Below are 19,731 nucleotides of genomic sequence, written 5' to 3' on the forward strand. Positions count from 1 at the left end.
TATGAACATAATGTCCTTTCAAGTGTGAGTTAGACCTCGCTGCTACTTGAATGAATAAATGACCAAGTAAGTGAGCCTTTCACCCCAGTTCTGGGCAATGAGACATACAAAGAGGCATTTGGGAAACTTCTTTCTTACACCAAGAGCCACACAAAGCATCTCTCTTCTCACAACCGGCCATGAACAAACATGGACAAGAAAGCAGTAGCCTTTACAACAGCAGCAGCTTTCGAACAACAAAATGAAAGATAAGCTTTGGGCTGGCAAAGCAGAGAAGCGGAAAGAATCTGAGCCACAGTGACAGAGCAGAACAACCAGGCAACTCCAAGCCCACCTCCTCGGTAGACATATCCCAGGTGTTTAAGTCAGGTTCTGTCAGGGTTTCCTTACTTGCAGAGTATTTTTAAAAAAACATACAAGATAGCTGCAGCTGTAACTCTAATTAAGAAATCAGGATACATTTTGCAAATAGGACCAAATGATGCAAAATAGGGAGTGACCTTTTCCTCACTGGCAAAGGAAGGTGAAGGGCCTCCCAGGGGGCTCATTGGTCAAGAATCTGCCTGCCAATGAAGGAGATGTAAGAGATTCAGTTTTGATCCCTGGTTTGGAAAGGTTCCCCTGGAGAAGGAAATGACAACCCAGTCCAAGATTCTTGCCTGGGAAATCCCACGGACAGAGGAGCCTGGTGGGCTACAGTCCATGGGGTCGCAAAGAGTCGGACATGACTTAGTAACTTAGCAACAACACAAGGATGTGAAGTCTGGGTGTGGAAGTCGACCTGGGAAGAACTGCACAGGTCTCTTTCCTCAGGAAACAGCATGTCCATGTGTAGAGCACACATGTAATTGTAAACATCTCTCTCTCTTTCTCTCATAAAGAAGCAACAAAGGCATAAACGGACAGTAATATATTTGCAGGTGATGTGTGTGACAAGACAGTGTATAGTGTACTTGGAATCTGCTTCACTATTACCCTCTGGAAACAAGGGTAACAGCAGAGCCAAACTCCTGGACTAAGGCCAGCTAGTACCATTTCAAATTCAATCTTATAAAGGGGATCAGTACCAAAACAAGGTCAAGTCAAGGTGACTCAAGGGTCCACTGTGCAAGTCTATAAACTTCAATCATCAGTAGAATTCACCTTATAATGCAGAGTAGGGGGTGAAGCGGGAAAGGGAGAAAAAGAGGGGCTTAAGACACTCAAAATATGAATCAGTGAGGGCTGATAGCAGCTAAAAAGTAACACCATGAATAAACCATTTGCCTTCTAAGTGTGGGATCTTTACCTGAGCAAATCCAACAACTCCATAGGCATCATCATTAGACAGAATAGTTATTTGTACATAGCCATTAATACCAATCTCTGCTCCTCCTTTGGGATTTTTAAGCTGAACTCTGAAGGATTCGTCTTCCTCCGGAACTGTATCATCAAGGACATTTACCGCTATTATAGCTTCTTTGTCTCCAGGCTCAAATATCAATTCACCTGAACTAGCATAAGAAGTATATATAAAATCAGTCTACTACAACAAATTAAAGACATATAAATGGTAGAGTAATCATAAAATTCTCATAGCATTGATTACTACTAAAAGTGTGCAGAAATCACATTTCATAAGTAAAATTTTAATCCAAAACATAATTAATACTAATCAACCTGGAAGAATATATATTAGAAATATGGATAATAACCAAACTTCTGGTTTATAAATAGCTCATATATTTAGTATATTTTTTCCATCACTACCTAAAGACTTAAAAATGAGTGCCATATAAAATTATGGTGAGATAAAGACATTCAACATTAAATGCTGGACCTACCTAGGAATAAAGTCAGACTGGCTTGAGATGTAGGCTAGCTCGTATATATGTGAGTGGGTGGCTCCTGCAAGAGCAATTAAATTCTTGCTTGAATTAAGGGACTTCACTGTAACAAAGGCTGCATCATAAGCAGATGGTGCTTCAAGAATAAAAGAGAAGTGATTCAGCTCTGAATTCCAGCAGTAAAGCGCAGACACAGCTTGGCCAACAAGAAGTATGTGGACTGTAGGAAGGAAAGAGAAAGGAACCAGAATGAAAAGTGAATGTCAACTCACAGGCTCCCAACAGGGATATAGCAACAAAACTCTCCCACCTCACAAAGCTACATTTAGATTGCTGAAGTAACTAAATATGGTACAATCTCTGAAACAACTGGATATAAACAATAACTTTAAAATACTGTGAAACAACCAAGTCAGTCTGACAATGTATCCACAATCCTCTTGTCTAAAAAAATCAAAAGCTAATAAAACTCAAATGGATTTTAAACTCTTAATTCACCCTAATATGTATTTATTGAATAGCACTGAAAGATACTTTCTAAAATGAACAAGACTGGTAATTCTACCACTGAAAGTTTCATTTTTGCATTTTCCTTTCCAGTGAATCCATATGAATTTACAATTGACAAATTATAAATAGTCTAAATGTGAGAAATCTTAATTAAAAAGCTTAATGCTGTACTTATAATGTACATTATATACAGTTTTACACTTTGCTGTGTAGCATCCAGATTTATAATTTTATACACAGATACTAGTCTACTAATATTAAAATATATTTAATTATTCCCCTCCCTTGGATGCTTCTTTTTGTTTTCTATTTGTCAATATTAACTAGAGACAGGGGTAATCATTTTATTCTCATCTGATAAATTCTTAAAGATGTCCTAAGGATATTAGCAAATTTATGATCCTTGAGTATAGTCTGTATTTAATAAATGCCAATATATTCAGTATATTCTGCCAATGCTTTTTGAAATGCTGGTAGGAAAGCATGCTCTTAATAGTTCAAAGAAACGGCATATACTTATATCTACAAAAGTTAGGAGCAGAAGGGGGCTCACTACATTGTATATACCATTCAGCAATCTTCAGACTTAAAACTGGGAAGAAAAGCCAGAAACAAGCACAAATTCCAATACTTGGAAAAACACACTGGAATAAGAAGATATCATATAAGATTGACTATGCATTAAAATAGCACACAGATCCAAAAACATGGGTCTTTCTACAGTTGCAGCCAATAGGTTAAAATGGAAAATCCCATATCCTTATTATTAAATATCAAGAACTATTGATCATGTTTATCTATGGTAATTAAATTAAGTACTATTTCAGTTTAGTAAATGTTACATAGTAAAGATCAAGAAAGGTTATTAATAAACCTGCATTTTAAACTCATCAAATATTTTTCATACAGCTTTGTAAAATGGCATACAGTCAGTAAAGAGCAAACTCCTCAGATGAATCACAACATCTCTCAAGTTTAACTGATTTTATAGTCTAACCAGAATCATAAACTGAAGTGTTCTGAATATCACTGATTATGTAGCTTAACCCTTAGAGATACACTCTATTCAAATCCTTGCAATCTCATTAGAATGACAAGGCAGCAAATAGATAATCAGGCATTCAGAGCAGGAAACATACAGGCTCAAATCTACATATATGTATGCAGAGAGTACTTTCTCAAAAAATAGACATGCATATTTGTTCAAGATTATGATGTTGGACAGAGAATTTATAAAGGAAAAAATATTCCTAAATCTCTACCTACTCCACGGAACAAAATTTTAACTAGTACTGATTACAGAATTCTCTTCCATATATCAAAACTATTTTTAAAAAAAGAAAGAAAAAGTATCCCAAAGGAAGGCAACTGTATAGGATTATTTAAAAAGTGCATGTGGACAAAGAAAGTTGCATGACTAAAGCCAACAGGAACTAAAGAGCCTCTTGATGAAAGTGAAAGAGGATAGAGGAAAAGCTTAAAACTCAACATTCAAAAAACTTAAGATCATGGCATCCAGTCCCATCATTTCACGGCAAATAGATGGGCAAACAATGGAAACAGTGACAGACTTTATTTTCTTGGGCTCCAAAATCACTGCAGATGGTGACTGCAGCCATGAAATTAAAAAATGCTTGCTCCTTGGAAGAAAAGTATGACCAACCTAGACAGCATATTAAAAAGCAGAGACATTACTTTACTGGCAAAGGTTCGTAGAATCAAAGCTATGGTTTTTCCATTAGTCATGTATGGATGTGAGAGCTGGACCATAAAGAAGGCTGAGCACCAAAGAATTGATGCTTTTGAACTATGGTGTTGGAGAAGACTCTAGAGTCCCTTGGACTGCAAGGAAATCAAACCAGTCAATCCTAAAGGAAATCAGTCCTGAATAATCACTGGAGGGACTGATGCTGAAGCTGAAACTCCAATACTTTGGCCACCTCATGTGAAGAACTGACTCATTAGAAAAAAACCCTGATGCTGGGAGGGGTTGAAGGCAGGAGGAGAAGGGGACGACAGAGGATGAGATGGTTGGATGGCATCACCGACTCGATGGACATGAGTTTGAGCGAGCTCCGGGAGTTGGTGATGGACAGGGAGGCCTGGCGTGCTGCAGCCAGTTGGGTCGCCAAGAGCCGGACACGACTGAGCAAATGAACTGAGGGCTCCTTCTTGGCATTCACGCCCTTATCTACCCCCATATTTAATCGACCATCAGCTCCCACAACCTGTGAGACAGCTTCTGAATGAATCTACTTCTCTGACCTTGTACTTTGTCACCTACCGCTTTCCAAGCTCCACCAGTTCGAGACTTTTAGTCTGAATTGTGATGAGAGCCTCCAGCTTGTCTACAGACATCTTCTCTTACCAGCCTCTAAGCTCTCTCACATTGGCAATCCACACTCCATTTTGAAAACACGCACACACTCACTCATTCACTCTCACAATCTGTGTCTCATTGTCTGTCTTCCTCTTTCTCTCTCTCTGCACCCTTCTCTTTTTCATCTCCTCACCGCAGTCTCATAAAAGGCACCCTAATATTACAGGATAAAACCAATAGCCCTTTAAGTCCCTCTGGCCTATCTGATTACATCCTCAGTTACACTCTGGACCACTCTGCCCTCACTGCCAGACTGCCCTCTTCCTGGTCCTTTCCCAGACACTGGCCTTTTTACCCAGGCTGCTCCTGCTGCCTAGAGCCTGCCTCATGCTCAAATCTTTGCCTCATCAACCCCTACTCATCCTATAGTTCACAAGTGAATGTTTCTTCTATTCTGGGCATACCTTAGACTAGGTCATTCATCTTTGTATTATGCAAATTCTTTATTTTTTCACTGCAGTTATCTGCTTGTAGCCAAAAACTTAACTTGTGTGATTACATATAATGGCCCTTCTTTCCTATTAGATGTTAAAACTTCTTCAGGGCAAGAACTATACCTGATTTTGCTTACCCCTGTCTTCTCGGGGTTTACCACTATTCTGAGCACATAACTGGCACTAAGAAATACCTATTAAATAATGAAGGAAAAAGGAAGAAGGGGAAGTCAGGTTTATATGTCTTGGCAGTCTTTGTTATATTCATTCTTCCTCTTTCATTTAAAGAATTCAGTCACTAATCTCTGTCAAGTCATTAACCAGAATAAATATGTAATCCTCCAAGTCATGGCTCCAATCTAATACTTTTAATAAAATATTTGACACGTTCAAAATAAGAAAGTCCTTGCATATTATTTAATGCATAATTTCAGCTTTCAGGAGATCTATAATAAGCCATTCTAAATAATTACCTATTCTTTTCATACTTCTGCATCCTCAAGTCACAGAAACAAAGGAAATAAAGAGACCTCACAATGGTCCCTTAACAAGCCTCCGGCAGAATTTTCCACAAATTCTTTTAGAAAGTGTGCCTATTCTATCTTTTTAAAGTCTTTAAAGGGAATTCTATAACTTCAATTAAAGGCCCATTCAGGCAGCACTCTTCATCCTTAAACACGTTCATTAGGCAACTATTTTGAATCATAATAAGTAGCTCAAGTAGATGTAGTTAGTCCACTTGAAAACTTGAGGTCTAAAAAAAAATATGATAAAGGCACAAAATTAAAGGACAAGCGGACAAAAACTAAACAAACACATGATGGAAGATACAGAATCTATTCAGTAAGTCGATTGCTGAGTGAGTGAGAAGGAAGACAGAGGTGGCTGTCACGGACCAGCTTCACAGACCGAGAGGCTGTCAGAGGCTGACAATGTAACGGGAAGGTATTGAAGAAAAGCCTGAGCAGAGCGGGCACAGACAGGGGGCTGGCAGCAGACACAGGACCGGGGCGGAGGCAGGAGAATGACCGAGCGCCCGGAGCGAGCGGAGCACACCGCGTGGACACCTGCCTGGACGCAGGGCCGAGGAGCGGGAGCAGGACCCGTGGAAGCACAGGACAGCGGGATAAGCCATCTACCACGAACACGAGGGAAATGAGCTCCGAGTCCTGGGCCGGGGCTGAGGTGGCTGAGGTGACCGTGCCTGAAGGCTCTAGCACCTGACCGAGAAAGCAGCGGGCAGGCAGCTAAGAGGAAGACCCACAGATTCCTGCATCTGTACAAAATTCCCTCCTCTTCCCAACAGCATTTTCTCTGTAGACTTTTAACTCCTGTGAACTCAACGACCCCCACGGGCCAACAGGTCCTCTTACTGATGTCCTCCTGACTCAGCCCCTCACCTCTAACCCCCCACTGAGGAGTCTCCATTCCTGCTGCCTCGGTGGCTGCACACAGCACAGCGTGTCCCATGCGGTGAGGACAGATGGGGGTCATAGAACCACCTTGGGGCGTCATCTGCCTTTGAAACGCGTGTGAGGATTTCTCTACCTCAGCAACGCTCACAGGGAGTCCAGGGACCCCTAAGCGTCCTTGAGACCCTCTAAGAGGTTGTATGATGGCAAAACAACTTCCCTAATAATACCAAGATGCTGTCTGTCTACTTCACTCACATTCTCTCACGAGGGCCCAGTGGGATCTCCCATAGGCCAGATGACTGATATTATTGCAAAAGGCTGAATTACAGATACAGACATGAGAATCCAGCTACTAAACCAGATAGTAAAGAGATCTACAAAAACAAAAAAGCCAGTGCCACTCTTCTTATAAAGGCTTTGTTTTTAAAATTAAAAGGGATATTATTTATGTTGACAGGTAATGAGTTTACTGCTGCCATTTTTCAATGAATATAGAGAAGGGAACAGCTACCCACTCTGGTATCCTGGCCTGGAAAATTCTACCGACTGTACGGTCAGTCCATGGGGTCACAAAGAGTCGGACACGACTGAGCGATTTTCACTTTTCACTTTTAAATGAATTCGTATCTTCTAAATTGCTCAGATTTAATTTCTAATATAATAAATATCAATAAATTAAAAAAAAAAATATAACCCACACAAACCAAAACTCTTCAAGGCCCTCAAATTTTTTAAGAAGGTGAAAAGTTTCTAAGAACAAAATGTTTAGGAACTGCTGGACTACCCCTGGGCCCAGTTCAACCCCCAGGCCTTCTTGCACAGACTCTAGCCTGTCTGTCCTCAACCCTACCACCACCGATTCTGAGTCCAAGCCTCTGTCCTCTGCACTCCAGTCTCTTCACTGTGCCCTCAATGTCACAGACATTCTGCCTTTCTCTTTCACTCACAACTCTGCCCCTGCCTACAGTATTTCCTGCCAATGCACCCTGGCATAGCTCAAGCTCCCCTCTTCGACCTTTTAACCACTCCAATGCTATATCATTCACACAGCAAACAGGATCGGTACTCTACATTGAATATTTCTCTTCCTATTTTTCTTGCTTCTCCAATCAGACATTAAGCCTTTGAAGGTGAGGAATTCTTCACAACTTTAACACTGACTTACATATATCTATTTAACAAATGATGCTATTTAATTCACACTGAACCGCTGTGTCTCAGTTCGCAAGTGGGACCCAGATTTATTCAGACTCGCCTGCTGAGTCGCTCGCGGTTGGCCTCCAAGTTCCACAGGGCACCTCACAAGGGACACACTCTCATGCTCTCGCCTTCCGAGCTGTTCACACCTGCTCTGGGAGGCAGCCTCCAACCTCACCAGGTCAACTGTCCTTGGCTTCTTCACCTCATGGCCACTAGGTGCCTCTCAGCTCAAGTGATTTCTTACCAACTCAGAAAATAATCCTACGCCTCCAGATAGCATTAACCCCTTGGGTTCTCACTAACAGACTTTGTGAAACCATTGAGGTTAAAAGACTGCTTATATTTCTGATGTGGATTTACGGTACAGAGGACTAAGAAGGGATTTTGACTGAAGGAGACAGTTCGGAGAGTGAAGAAGGAAAGCAGAATTCTCATAATCATTATCTGACTTTAAACAAACTCTTAAATGTGGATATTTGCTATCCCACTTATAAATATTTTCATATTTTGAAAAGCTTGTGGAATGTTACTCTGCATTTTCTCTAGACAAAAGAAATACATTATCTTTATTTATCCTTCACTAATAGTTTCCCCCCTTAAAATTGATGCTTTTGAACTGTGGTGTTGAAGAAGACTCTTGAGAGTCCCTTGGACTGCAAGGAGATCCAACCAGTCCATCCTAAAGGAAATCAGTCCTGAATATTCACTGGAAGGACTAATGCTGAACCTGAAACTCCAATACTTTGGCCAACTGATGTGAAGAAATGACTCCTTCAAAAAGACCCTGATGCTGGGAAAGACTGAAGGCAGGAGGAGAAGGGGACAACAGAGGATGAGATGGTTGGGTGATATCACCGACTCGATGGACTTGAGTTTGAGCAAGCTCCGGGAGTTGGTGGTGGACAGGGAGGCCTGGCATCTACAGTCCGTGGGGTCGCAGAGTCAGACATGACAGAGTGACTGAACTATTTTAGTCATTCTGATTCTTCTCAAACACAGGGTCCATTCCTTTTGAAATTCTAAGAATTCTGGAAATATTATTGAATAGATTTTAATTTTACATCTGTATTAAAGTACCTAGTGATACTAGCTCTGATTCAATGAGACTGAAACCATTCCAGGTTTCCACACTTCCTTTAAGATCAGTTAACAGTTGAAATGCTTTACCTATTCCTGAAGCTGGTGTGAAGGAGTGGATCTTATTAACAGCTGCAAAATCCAAGGATTGAGAATATCTGAAAGAAGACTGTCCTGCCTCCCAGACGAAAATGTTAACCGAATTCTGATCTCCTACAATAACAGAATAAAAGAACAATCTGAAGGCAAAAGTTACAGAAAAAAAAAATGACAAAATTACACAATAAAACTATAATAAAAATGTTAGATTTAATTAAAGAAACAAACCATATGACATTTCCTCAGAATTCATTCAATGAAACAAAAATACAACTTGGAAACACTTCAAAAGCATTTTTGCATTCACCACAAGAAGTATAAGCATGGTTTAGCCACTAATTATGATTTGATATAAAAAAAAAAGAATACTGAAGTTTTACTTCTTAGGAATACTGAAACTTTACCTATTAAACTACCACTAAGCATAAAAAAAGCATATTTGTAATCAGAGAGTATTTTTAAATGGTCTCATCAAAAGTCACTTGGCACTATTTATTACCACTGCAGATTATCCATAGCATCCTAAGTACAGTCATATAAAAAGTTATCTGTTTGCACATATAGTGTAAAATTTTCATAATTCTTTCTACTTTACCCACCCAACTCCAGTTTTATTTTAGTGTCTTTAATACAGAAGTTCAGAAAACCTACAGGTTATGGACATAACACTTAAAATGTTTTTCTTTGTTCCCCAAATCCACTTTTACCTGACAGTCAATAGATCCAACAAGAAATATTGTACAGATTAGCTAAAAAAAATTACAAGAGTATTTTCATATGAACATAATATGAATGTAAGATACTTTTGATAACAACTTGCAAACACTATGCCCTGCAAACACTCTATCATCTTACCTAGAAAGATAGTTTTGGCAAAAATTAAGTAAATATCATCGCCTGAAGTCAAGGCTTCCACTTGTGTTGTTCCACTGATGGGAACTTCCTGGAAGTTAACAAACTCATTGCTGGACCACCTGAGTAAAAGGGAGTTTGACCTGGCATTAGCCTGTGAAATGGCTAAAAACACAACGCCGCCTCTGGTGAACAAGGCCATGCTCAGCACACCTCGGACAGAGAGGGTCTGATGCCACACAAAGCTTCCTCCATTCCATCTGAAGACCTGCAGGGAATGATCAAATGAAAACACTGATGACTAGGAACTCAGCACTTGGAAGAATGAAGCCAATATCATATGTTTACTCTCTAGGACTCTTTAGTTAGGAAGGTACTTGCATAAATGAGAAAATATCAAAACTGATGCTTTCTCATTGCTCTCTCCCTCTTTTTATCTCTGTGTGTGCCTCTGCATACACAGATTTGAAGAGAAGTTATTTGAAAATAAATAAATTTCAAATATACATCTGGGCACGGGTGGGTGACAGCAAGAGAAGAGAAATTCAAAAACAGGAAAAAAATATTTGTTTAAATACGAAAACTTTAGAACTGGAAAAGAATACTTGCAATACTGTATTATCATTACTCACTCCTTAAGCAACAGAATATAAAGATAAACATCTAAACTTTTTACTCCTGCAGGTGGCAATGCATACAAGGTCTCAGGTGAGTGTTCATGTATTTAAAACCCTGAATCCACCTGATTTCTTATGCCATCTGGTCACTTTCACAAGGAACTACATATAAGCCAAACATTATGCAAGAAGTTATAGACAAAATTGCTTCTCCCTTTATGGATCTTGCTAACTAGTAGGAAAAGGCAAACAATAAACACATAAATAAATGTATGATTGTTAACCTGAGACAAGTGCTGAACATAACAATTAGAAAGGTATGATAGAGAATTAGGACTGTCCTAGGAAATAAAATGAGAAAAATTGGCATGACAAACTTTCTAAGGTAGAAAAAGTTCGTCACGACCTGAATGAAGATTGGCCCCACTGGAATGGAGTTGACAACACAGGGGAAACGAAAATAAGACCGGACAGGTAAGATCATGAGGCTCCTTTTGTTGGGTGACCACACAATTTATCACAGGGATGCTTTAGAGGGTGAAAGAGACAATCATTGTAGGAAGGGTGAATGAGATGATCTTAATCATTGCAGGGCAACAGACATAACCCAGCGCTGTGCTGGGCAGAGAAGATGATACAATTATACTATTAACTATCTGTATTAAATAATCTAGAATTTATTTCAAACATTATTGGAAATCACTGAATAATTTTAAAATGAGGAACAACATGAATTAATATTTTTTAAAGATTACTCCAGCTACTTGGCACATGGATCTGAGAAGTTTGGAGAACCAGCTAGGAGGCTACTACTACTAGTGTGCTGAGAAGTGACAAGGACCTGGTTAGGGGAGGAAGCAGCAGAGATGAAAAGAACTGCCCATACTCAAAAAAAGTATGGGGAGATATAATCAAAAACACTTAATAATAAATTAGATGGGAATGAATAACTAGGAAAAAATCAAGGAAGTTATAGCCTAGCATTCTATCTTGAGCAATCGCATTTATGAGGGTACTATCTCCCAAGACAAAAGCACACACTTGAAACAAGTTTCATAGAGAAGATCTACAGTTTAGTTTGTGATATGTTAAATCTGAGATACATAAAATAAATCTAAGGGGACATGCCAACATGCAGTTAGACAGGAAGTCTAGAATACAGAGAAAAGGCTACTGGCAAATTTGGAAGACAGCCTATAGTTGATATTCAGAGTAGCAGGACTGATAAAAACACTCAGAGTGAGTGGAGAGGGGAAAAAAAAAAGAATTGTGAACCAATGTATGACAAAACCCACTGAAATGTTGTGAAGTAATTAGCCTCCAACTAATAAAAAAAAATAAATTTTAAAAAAAAAAAAAAACCTTAATCTGATATCTGCAGGGCAGCAATGGAAACACAGACGTAGAGAAGAGATTTGTGGACATGGCGCAGGAAGAAGAGGGTGGGATGAACCGAGAGAGCAGCACTGAAACTCACACTTTACCATGTGGAAGACAGACAGTCAGTGGGAATTTGCTGAATGATGCAGGGAGCTCAACCCAGTGCTCTTTAACAACCTAGAGGGGCGGGGTGGGGTGGGAGGTGGGAAGGGAGGGTCAAGAGGGAGGGGACATACCTATGGCTGATTCGTGTTGATGTATGGCAGAAACCAACACAATATTGTAAAGCAATTGTCCTCCAATTCAAAATAAATTAAAAAAAAATTTTTTAATAACTGAGGAAAAAACTGAACCTGGAAAACTCCAAGATATCTATGTTCAGAAAAGGGAGAAGGAAGGAGCATTGCAGACCAAGAAAGATGACATAGACAAACAGAACAAAAATCCGTGTGGTATCCCAAAAATCAAGAGAAGAGATGCTTTAAGTTTGAGAATGAGGTGACTGTCAAATGCTAATGGGAAGTAATGCTAAATAATAACAGACAAAAACATCCACTGTATTTCCAAGCCAGGTGTCATCAGTAATCATGAAGAAGTTTACAAAGCAGGTGGATGATTCTTTCAAGGTATCTTACTACAGAGGGGAGAAAAGAAATGAAACAAGTAAAGGGGGATGAGATCAGGAGAGAAATCACTTTTTAAATGTGAAGATTATTACACAGATCGGAAAAAGTTGGCTTAAGGCTCAACATTCAGAAAACTAAGATCATGGCATCCGGTCCCATCACTTCATGGCAAATAGATGGGGAAACAGTGGAAACAGTGGCTGACTTTACTTTTCTGGGCTCCAAACTCACTGCAGATGGTGACTGCAGCCATGAAATTAAAAGACGCTTGCTCCTTGGAAGGGAAGTTATGACCAACCTAGACAGCATGTTAAAAAGCAGAAACACTGCTTTGCCAACAAAGGTCCGTCTAGTCAAGGCTATGGTTTTTCCACTAGTCATGTATGGATGTGAGAGTTGGACTATAAAGAAAGCTGAGCGCCGAAGAATTGATGCTTTTGAACTGTGGTGTTGGAGAAGACTCTTGAGAGTCCCTTGGACTGCAAGGAGATCCATCCAGTCCTGGGTGTTCATTGGAAGGACTGATGTTGAAGCTGAAACTCCAATACTTTGGCCACCTGATGCGAAGAGCTGACTCATTGCAAAAGACCCTGATGCTGGGAAAGATTGAAGGCAGGAGGAGAAGGGGACGACAGAGGATGAGATGGTTGGATGGCATCACTGACTCAATGGACATGGGTTTGGATGGACTCCGGGAGTTGGTGATGGACAGGGAGGCCTGGTGTGCTGCGGTTCATGGGGTCGCAAAGAACTGGAGACAACTGAGCAACTGAACTGAACTGAAAATAATCTGAGAAAGATGCTAGTGACACAGTAGAGGCAATAACTAACCCTGATGAAGCAAATAGGGACCCCCTATGTGAGGAGCCTGGTTTTTATAAAAGAAGCACTTTTGCCATTGCAACAGGAGGAGGAATAAGATGGTATTGGGGGCTATCTGAATTTGGGGCTGGGAAGATGAGTAATCTCTACCTTGTAGCTCTCATTTCAACAAAGTCATAAACTGAAAGTGAAGAGATAAGAAGCAGGTATAGAAGTTGGGGGAATGACAAAAATTATCAAGTACATATTTTTAAGACACTGTGATACAGCTTATTAGACACATATGGAATTTCTGTGGTGATGTTATGTGCCCCTTTGGCAATGTTAAGATGAAGCTCTGTGAAACCAGTTGTGTGATTTTTCTCCATGTTTTCCAATGCAATTAAATTCTAATTAAATGTTCATGCCTATTTTTACACTTGGCTCTTGAAGACTATATCATTTAAAAATTAATCAATATCTATATTCTTCTTTACTACTTTACCACAATCAAATTATGCTTTTCTTTTATACCAAACCTACAGGCTACACCTTTTATGTGTTTCAATGATTATGTTAAAAAATTCAATTTAAAAGAATCAAACCTGAGTTAATTGAGAATCATCACTTTGACTTGCAACAATCAAATAATCTTGACTGTCTGAAGTAAAATATCTTACTTGAGATGTTTCTGAAATATTGATTGTTTGTACCTGCAAGGAACACAGAATAGTGATGATAAAAATTTAAAGGAAACTTTAAGAAGAAAAGCCCTGAATACAGTAAAGCTGAGTAAATATTTGAAGCTCAAAACTTGAAAAATCATTCTGATCCCTAGGTAAGCATATCTAGGTGTCATTTCAAGAAAGGCAAAAATATCCCTGGATTAAGACAACTTGCTAAATGTGTGCCAACTTACAAAAGCCCCTTATCATGTTAACATAGAACATATACTATCTTCTACTTAGCTCAGTCTCACAAATCTGATTTTTCTTTTAAATAAAGCAATCTACAAATAAAGTGAAGTTTTTTTACCAGGAATAATTTGAATCCAGATGTGAATGTATACACACTATTAACAGAAGACTTTTCTTCATTTCTTTCTTCATGAGTAATCACAAAGTAGGGGGAAAGACCAATATTAAAAGCTTCACATGTTTTAGGATTTTCTACACTTAAATCCTGAGAAACGAGGAATAACACGAATTCAGGAAGCATCCAAAATCTACATGTACATTTTAGTCTTTGTACCATAACGTAAGTTATGCTTACCTTAAATGGAACAAAAATCCCTTGCCATCGGTAAAGAGTAGAAGACAATTTTCTTAACATTAAACCATGTACTGAGTCTTCCAAAGTAAAGAAACACCAGCCAGAAGCTGATGCATCCAGAAAGCTTTGAAACATAGAAAACATAACATCCATTCCCCCTGAAAAACAAAAATCATGATTTCCTTGTGTAAAATCCTCTCCAGACTTCACCTAGTCAAAGTTTATTTAAACAGTGAAACTAATGAGTTTGTTACTAGAAATGAAAATGTTTCCATGGTAAGCAAGTGTGCGTGTGTGTGTGTGTGTGTGTGTATATAAAAGAAAAGAGACAAACTAGAGAATTTCAAACCAGTAACTAACAGTATCAACTTACAAAAACAAGAAAAATTTTTAATATCTAAACCCACAAAGACTTTTCTGGAGTATATTTATAAATAAATATTAAATGTATATTTTTAAGGGAAATATATCAGTATGATTTTTATCAGCTTCCATAAAGATGATGAAAATACAACTGAGAAATTTAAAAGTAATAGACACCTTTTATGGAAACGTGCTAAATGTTGGGTTTTAAAAACTTAACACTATTAATTTGAAACTACCCCCCAACCAATAATTTCTAACTTCACGTGTTACATATTTTAAGAATGTCAAAGCAGACTCCCTACCAGAGGCTATCAAATTTGATCAGCCTGCGTCTCCTAAAATTCTGCACTATAATTACACTACATACATGTGCTAAAATTCTGTGCTACAATTAAACAAAGACAAAAACAAAAAAACTCCACCTAATGAAGAATACCTTTTAAAAATCCTTCTATGTTCTATTATCATGACAGTTTCCCATATATGAAGGTCAGTTCTATTTAAACTTTAGTTAATGGTGCAAATGTAACATACCAAGAACAATGTCAGGGTTGAAACCTGGGCTGTCTGTAAATTACTGATCACTTTTTAGATAACTAGTTCAATAAGTCATAACGCCAATGCCTTTTATGTACTATCCACAGGTGATTTCCTCTCCTAGAAATCCAATATTTTAGACTCTTGCCTTGCCACTTTCTAAACACCACAGCTTTGGCATTCAGAGCATGAATATTCTGCACTGGAATCTTAACCATATGGTTAAATCCTTCCCTACCATAATTCAGGAAGAGGGTGGATGAAGAATAAAAAATGCTTGTTAAGATTTAAGAATTTCCAACATATATTCTCAAAAGTACGTCCACAAAACACATGCAGAGCCCAAACCATAATGAGGTTTAACTCTGAATTAGAAACCATAATCTTTCTTTTTTTGGATCTCATCTCGTCATGGCTTCCAGGCAACTATGAAAGTGGAAGTCACTTAGTCGTATCCAACTCTTTGAGACCCCATGGACTGTAGTCTGCCAGGCTCCTGTGTCCACAGAATTCTCCAGGCCAGAATACTGGGATGGGTAGCCTTTCCCTTCTCCAGGGGATCTCCCCAACCCAGGGATCGAACCCAGGCCTCCCACATTACAGGCAGATTCTTTACTGTCTGAGTCACCAGGGAAACCCAAGGCAATTGTACCACTACTAATTACTCCCTTTCTCTTCTAAATATCAATCCTTTTCTACTTATTAGGTCTTTTGCATCAGCATTTACACATGCTTAGGTCTCTTCAAACTAAAGGAATAAACAAAAACCCTGAATCCTACCCACCCCCCACCACTAGTCTTGCTAGGTTCTACCTTCTCAGCCAAACTTCTTGAGCTAGCAACATATATTTGAGGTCTGCATTCTCTCACATCCATTCAAAATGTTATTTGGGTTGCATCCCTCTAAACAAATAGCTCTTGCTAATGACAATGAGTATTTTTTTTCAGCTCTCATCTTACTTTACTTCTCATGAGCAGTTGGCACAATTTACCATTCCTCTCTTTTTAAGAAGCTCTTTTGCCGCTGTCTGCAATCCTGCATCCCCCTGGGTTTCTCACCAGGTCTTCTAAGTCTCCTTCTCATCTCCCTGCTCCTTCCATTTGACTCAGTCTGGATCCTCTTCCCTTCTCTGTTTCCACGCTCACTGTCCAGTGTTGGATGTCAATTCCCATGACTTTTAGCAACAGGCACACCGAACGTTCCCAAATTTCTCTCTCCGGCAGAGATCTTTTATTGAGTCTAAAGAAATGTCTTCTAAAACTTGACTCAAATTCAAATATTTCACTCCCCTCACCACAATAACACTTTGTTTCCATTGAGTACTCCCCTTCTAACTGAAGGCATGACTCTCCAGCCAACTGCACAGGCTAGAAACCTAGGAGTCATAGCTAGAACCTTCTCCACATCCAGTCTCTCACCTAGTCCAAGCTACCACCATCTGCTGCCCTTATGTCGTGCCTTTATCTCTCATTTCTCCTGTGCCAATCCATTCTTTACATGGTACCAAGAATGATGCCTTCAAAATGTGAATGTGATCATACCATCCCACCTGTTATACATGGGAACCCTCCCTCATGCCTAGACCACGAGACTTTCCACAACCCCAAAATAAAGACTAATGTATGTGATAATATCCTTCAAGTTCTTGAACGATCTGGTCTTATCGAGCTCTCCCAAGTCGACACTTCCCCTTGTTTTTAAACCCAGTGCCCACTCCAGTTTTTCACTTGTATGCTCTATACTTCTGCCTTGGCTCCCTGCTTTCTCTTATATGTTCCTCTAACTCAGGTTTTTGCATAATCCCTTCTCATCATCAGGTCTTAGTTCAAACCCTAATACCCCCTGGGAAGCACTGCCTTATGTTCTCACACTTAGAACTTCACCTTTAAAAAACATTAATTATAGTTCAAACTACATACTGATTCTTACTTATTTATTTCTTCCTCTCCCTAAACTCTGAGCTCCACAAGTTCAGTATCATGCCTGGCGACAGGACATGCTCAATAAACATTTGTGAATGCAATCAAAGAATTAAATATTTGTAATCCATTTTCAATAGAGCCATAAGATACAACTCATAATGGAAAATGGAAATCTTATACATGCAATCTTTCTTGGTTATAGAATTTTGTTCTTAACGAGAAACTAAACGTACTCATGCCAAAGGCTGTTTCAGAAACTGTCTCCCACTCCACACTCACGGCTAAATCAAGCCCATTGGTACGTGACACGCTTAAATATACAGTCCTGGTGGCCTCTTCAATGTTTACAGAGGTGGCTCTAAAAGAAACAAATGGTCACAGAAAGGAGAAAAAGTGCATCATTTCTACATATTAAATATCTGTATCACATTGCTAATATATATTTAATACACTTTTAAATTTACACAAATCAAGATGAGATCCATCCACAAATTTTACACAGCAGGGAGGCTAGAATCTACAGCTCAAAACATTCGTTTATGAGGATTTTAAAAAGCACAATGATCTCATACTATGAAAGTAAGAAACTGCTAAGAGTCAGTAACTTCACACTACATATTCTAAAATAAAGCTCTGTCATTCCTAAGTTTCTTTTCACATAAATCAAAACCACTTAAGAGAAAAAAAAAATCAGAAAATTCTTAACATGTTAATAAAATGAGATCTACTGGAATATTTGTTAAGATACTAAAAAATATATATTTGTTAGCTTCTAGATGGAATTTTTAAAGCCCAATCATGTTAATATATGATTGAAGAGTCACACAAAAAAAGTCATTCATTTAATTTGAGCATCTAAACATAATTTATATTGTTCCTCATTTTTTATTATTATTGAAAACACAAAATAGTGCTCTTGCCTGAGAGTGTGGATTCTGAGCAAACAAGAATACTAACAACACCATTAAATAAGGCTCATTACGTTTTTGATGCTTCCTGTTATGAGGGCATGTGGCCTCTCTGGACCTATCGGCTAGAGCTTATTTTAAATGTTCCCATTATAACAGAGATCAGTTTTCCTCAGCATTTTCTTTATATCACATTGCCAACTTAGCTTCAGAAATGACAGTTTTCTTATAAATAAACTATACCTATTTGCAACTGCAGAGATGCTGAATAGGCCTAAAGGGGCCTGGTTCTGCAAAACAGTTATCAGGGTTTGAACATGTGCCCCTAGTCTAGCACCTCCAGTCGGATTAAACAAGGTGCAAACAAAATGCTCATCCATCTCTGGTTCTGTGTCCAGTATGGCAGATATGTGTAGGGCCTGAAAACACAAGCAAAAAGTTATTACTAGAATTCAGTATTTTTGCCACATACATATAGAGTAATTTGACATTTTTTGACAACAAAATAATACTTTTGGAAAATATCACCTCTTTTTTAATACCGATCCTCAAAATGTAATAGTAACAACTCTCTCAAGTTACAGCTTTCAAGGTTATCAACACTGTGACTTAGTCCACTGAAAAATCTAAAAATAAATATATATAGTATTTGAAAAATATCACTGAGATTTAAAAACTAAATTTAGGTCTTCATTTTTTGCTACTTCTTTATCCTGCCCTAGCTATATAACTACATTAGTCTCATTCCAGCCTAGGACTCACACTTAAAAAGCACAAATTAGAAACAACCCCGTATGTTTACCAACAGGAGAATGGATAAACAAACAGCCATCGATTCAATGAAATGCTACCAGTCAATTAAAAAAAGCATCAACTACTCATGTGTTGTGTTGACCAAAAGAAGCTAGCTAGACACAAAAGGAATTCATACTGTATGACTCTATTTATAAGAAGTTCAAGAATCAGCAAAATGAGTCTTTCGTGATAGAAACCAGAAAGCATTTTCGTCCAGGGAGGGTAAGAGACAAGAAGGAAATTTCTTTCTGATGGTAATGTTTAACACAATAATCCCAGTGGTTGTTATGTTGACGTATACAGATTTTTAAAGTCACCGACCCATGCACCTAAGATTTTTGTATTTTACTGTTTATACCTCAGAGAATAAAAATACGTGGGGAAAAAGGTAGTTATAGAGGTAAGAGAAAAACCTATTTAGTCTAATTTGTTCAAACATTTAATTTGTCTAATGAATAGAAAGGTCTTTAAATATACTATGAAAAAGTCTTTTAAGAAAAAAAAATATAGTAACAAGTTTAAAATATACGAAAAGTTAAATAAATAAAGTTTAAAACATTTTTTTAAAAAGGAAAGCATGTGAATGTAAAGCAACAGAATATTCATAAAATAATTCAAATTTGAATTTTTTTTAATCTGTATCAAGATGTAAGTGTCCTTGAAGAAATCCATTAAATGTTTTAAATTTCCAAAAACACACAAAAAACTGGACA

The 19,731-nt window shown here is 38.3% G+C and overlaps 1 protein-coding gene across 1 annotated transcript in view; it reads right to left on the reverse strand.

Annotated features, from left to right (window-relative positions):
• The window catches only part of ADGRV1 (adhesion G protein-coupled receptor V1), a 541,109-nt gene that overhangs the window by 381,053 nt on the left and 140,325 nt on the right, over positions 1-19,731 (reverse strand). Inside the window, exons 44-52 of the mRNA XM_043464669.1 lie at positions 18,467-18,642; positions 17,549-17,673; positions 14,490-14,647; positions 14,253-14,399; positions 13,823-13,930; positions 9,797-10,061; positions 8,933-9,055; positions 1,824-2,046; positions 1,289-1,493 (exon numbers count right to left, since the gene is read on the reverse strand). Coding sequence (XP_043320604.1) covers positions 1,289-1,493; positions 1,824-2,046; positions 8,933-9,055; positions 9,797-10,061; positions 13,823-13,930; positions 14,253-14,399; positions 14,490-14,647; positions 17,549-17,673; positions 18,467-18,642 — 1,530 coding nt within the window. The remainder of the gene's footprint in view (positions 1-1,288; positions 1,494-1,823; positions 2,047-8,932; positions 9,056-9,796; positions 10,062-13,822; positions 13,931-14,252; positions 14,400-14,489; positions 14,648-17,548; positions 17,674-18,466; positions 18,643-19,731) is intronic.

The sequence above is a fragment of the Cervus canadensis genome, chromosome 4, assembly GCF_019320065.1.
Source record: "Cervus canadensis isolate Bull #8, Minnesota chromosome 4, ASM1932006v1, whole genome shotgun sequence".
In the NCBI taxonomy this organism is placed as follows: Eukaryota; Metazoa; Chordata; class Mammalia; order Artiodactyla; family Cervidae; genus Cervus; species Cervus canadensis.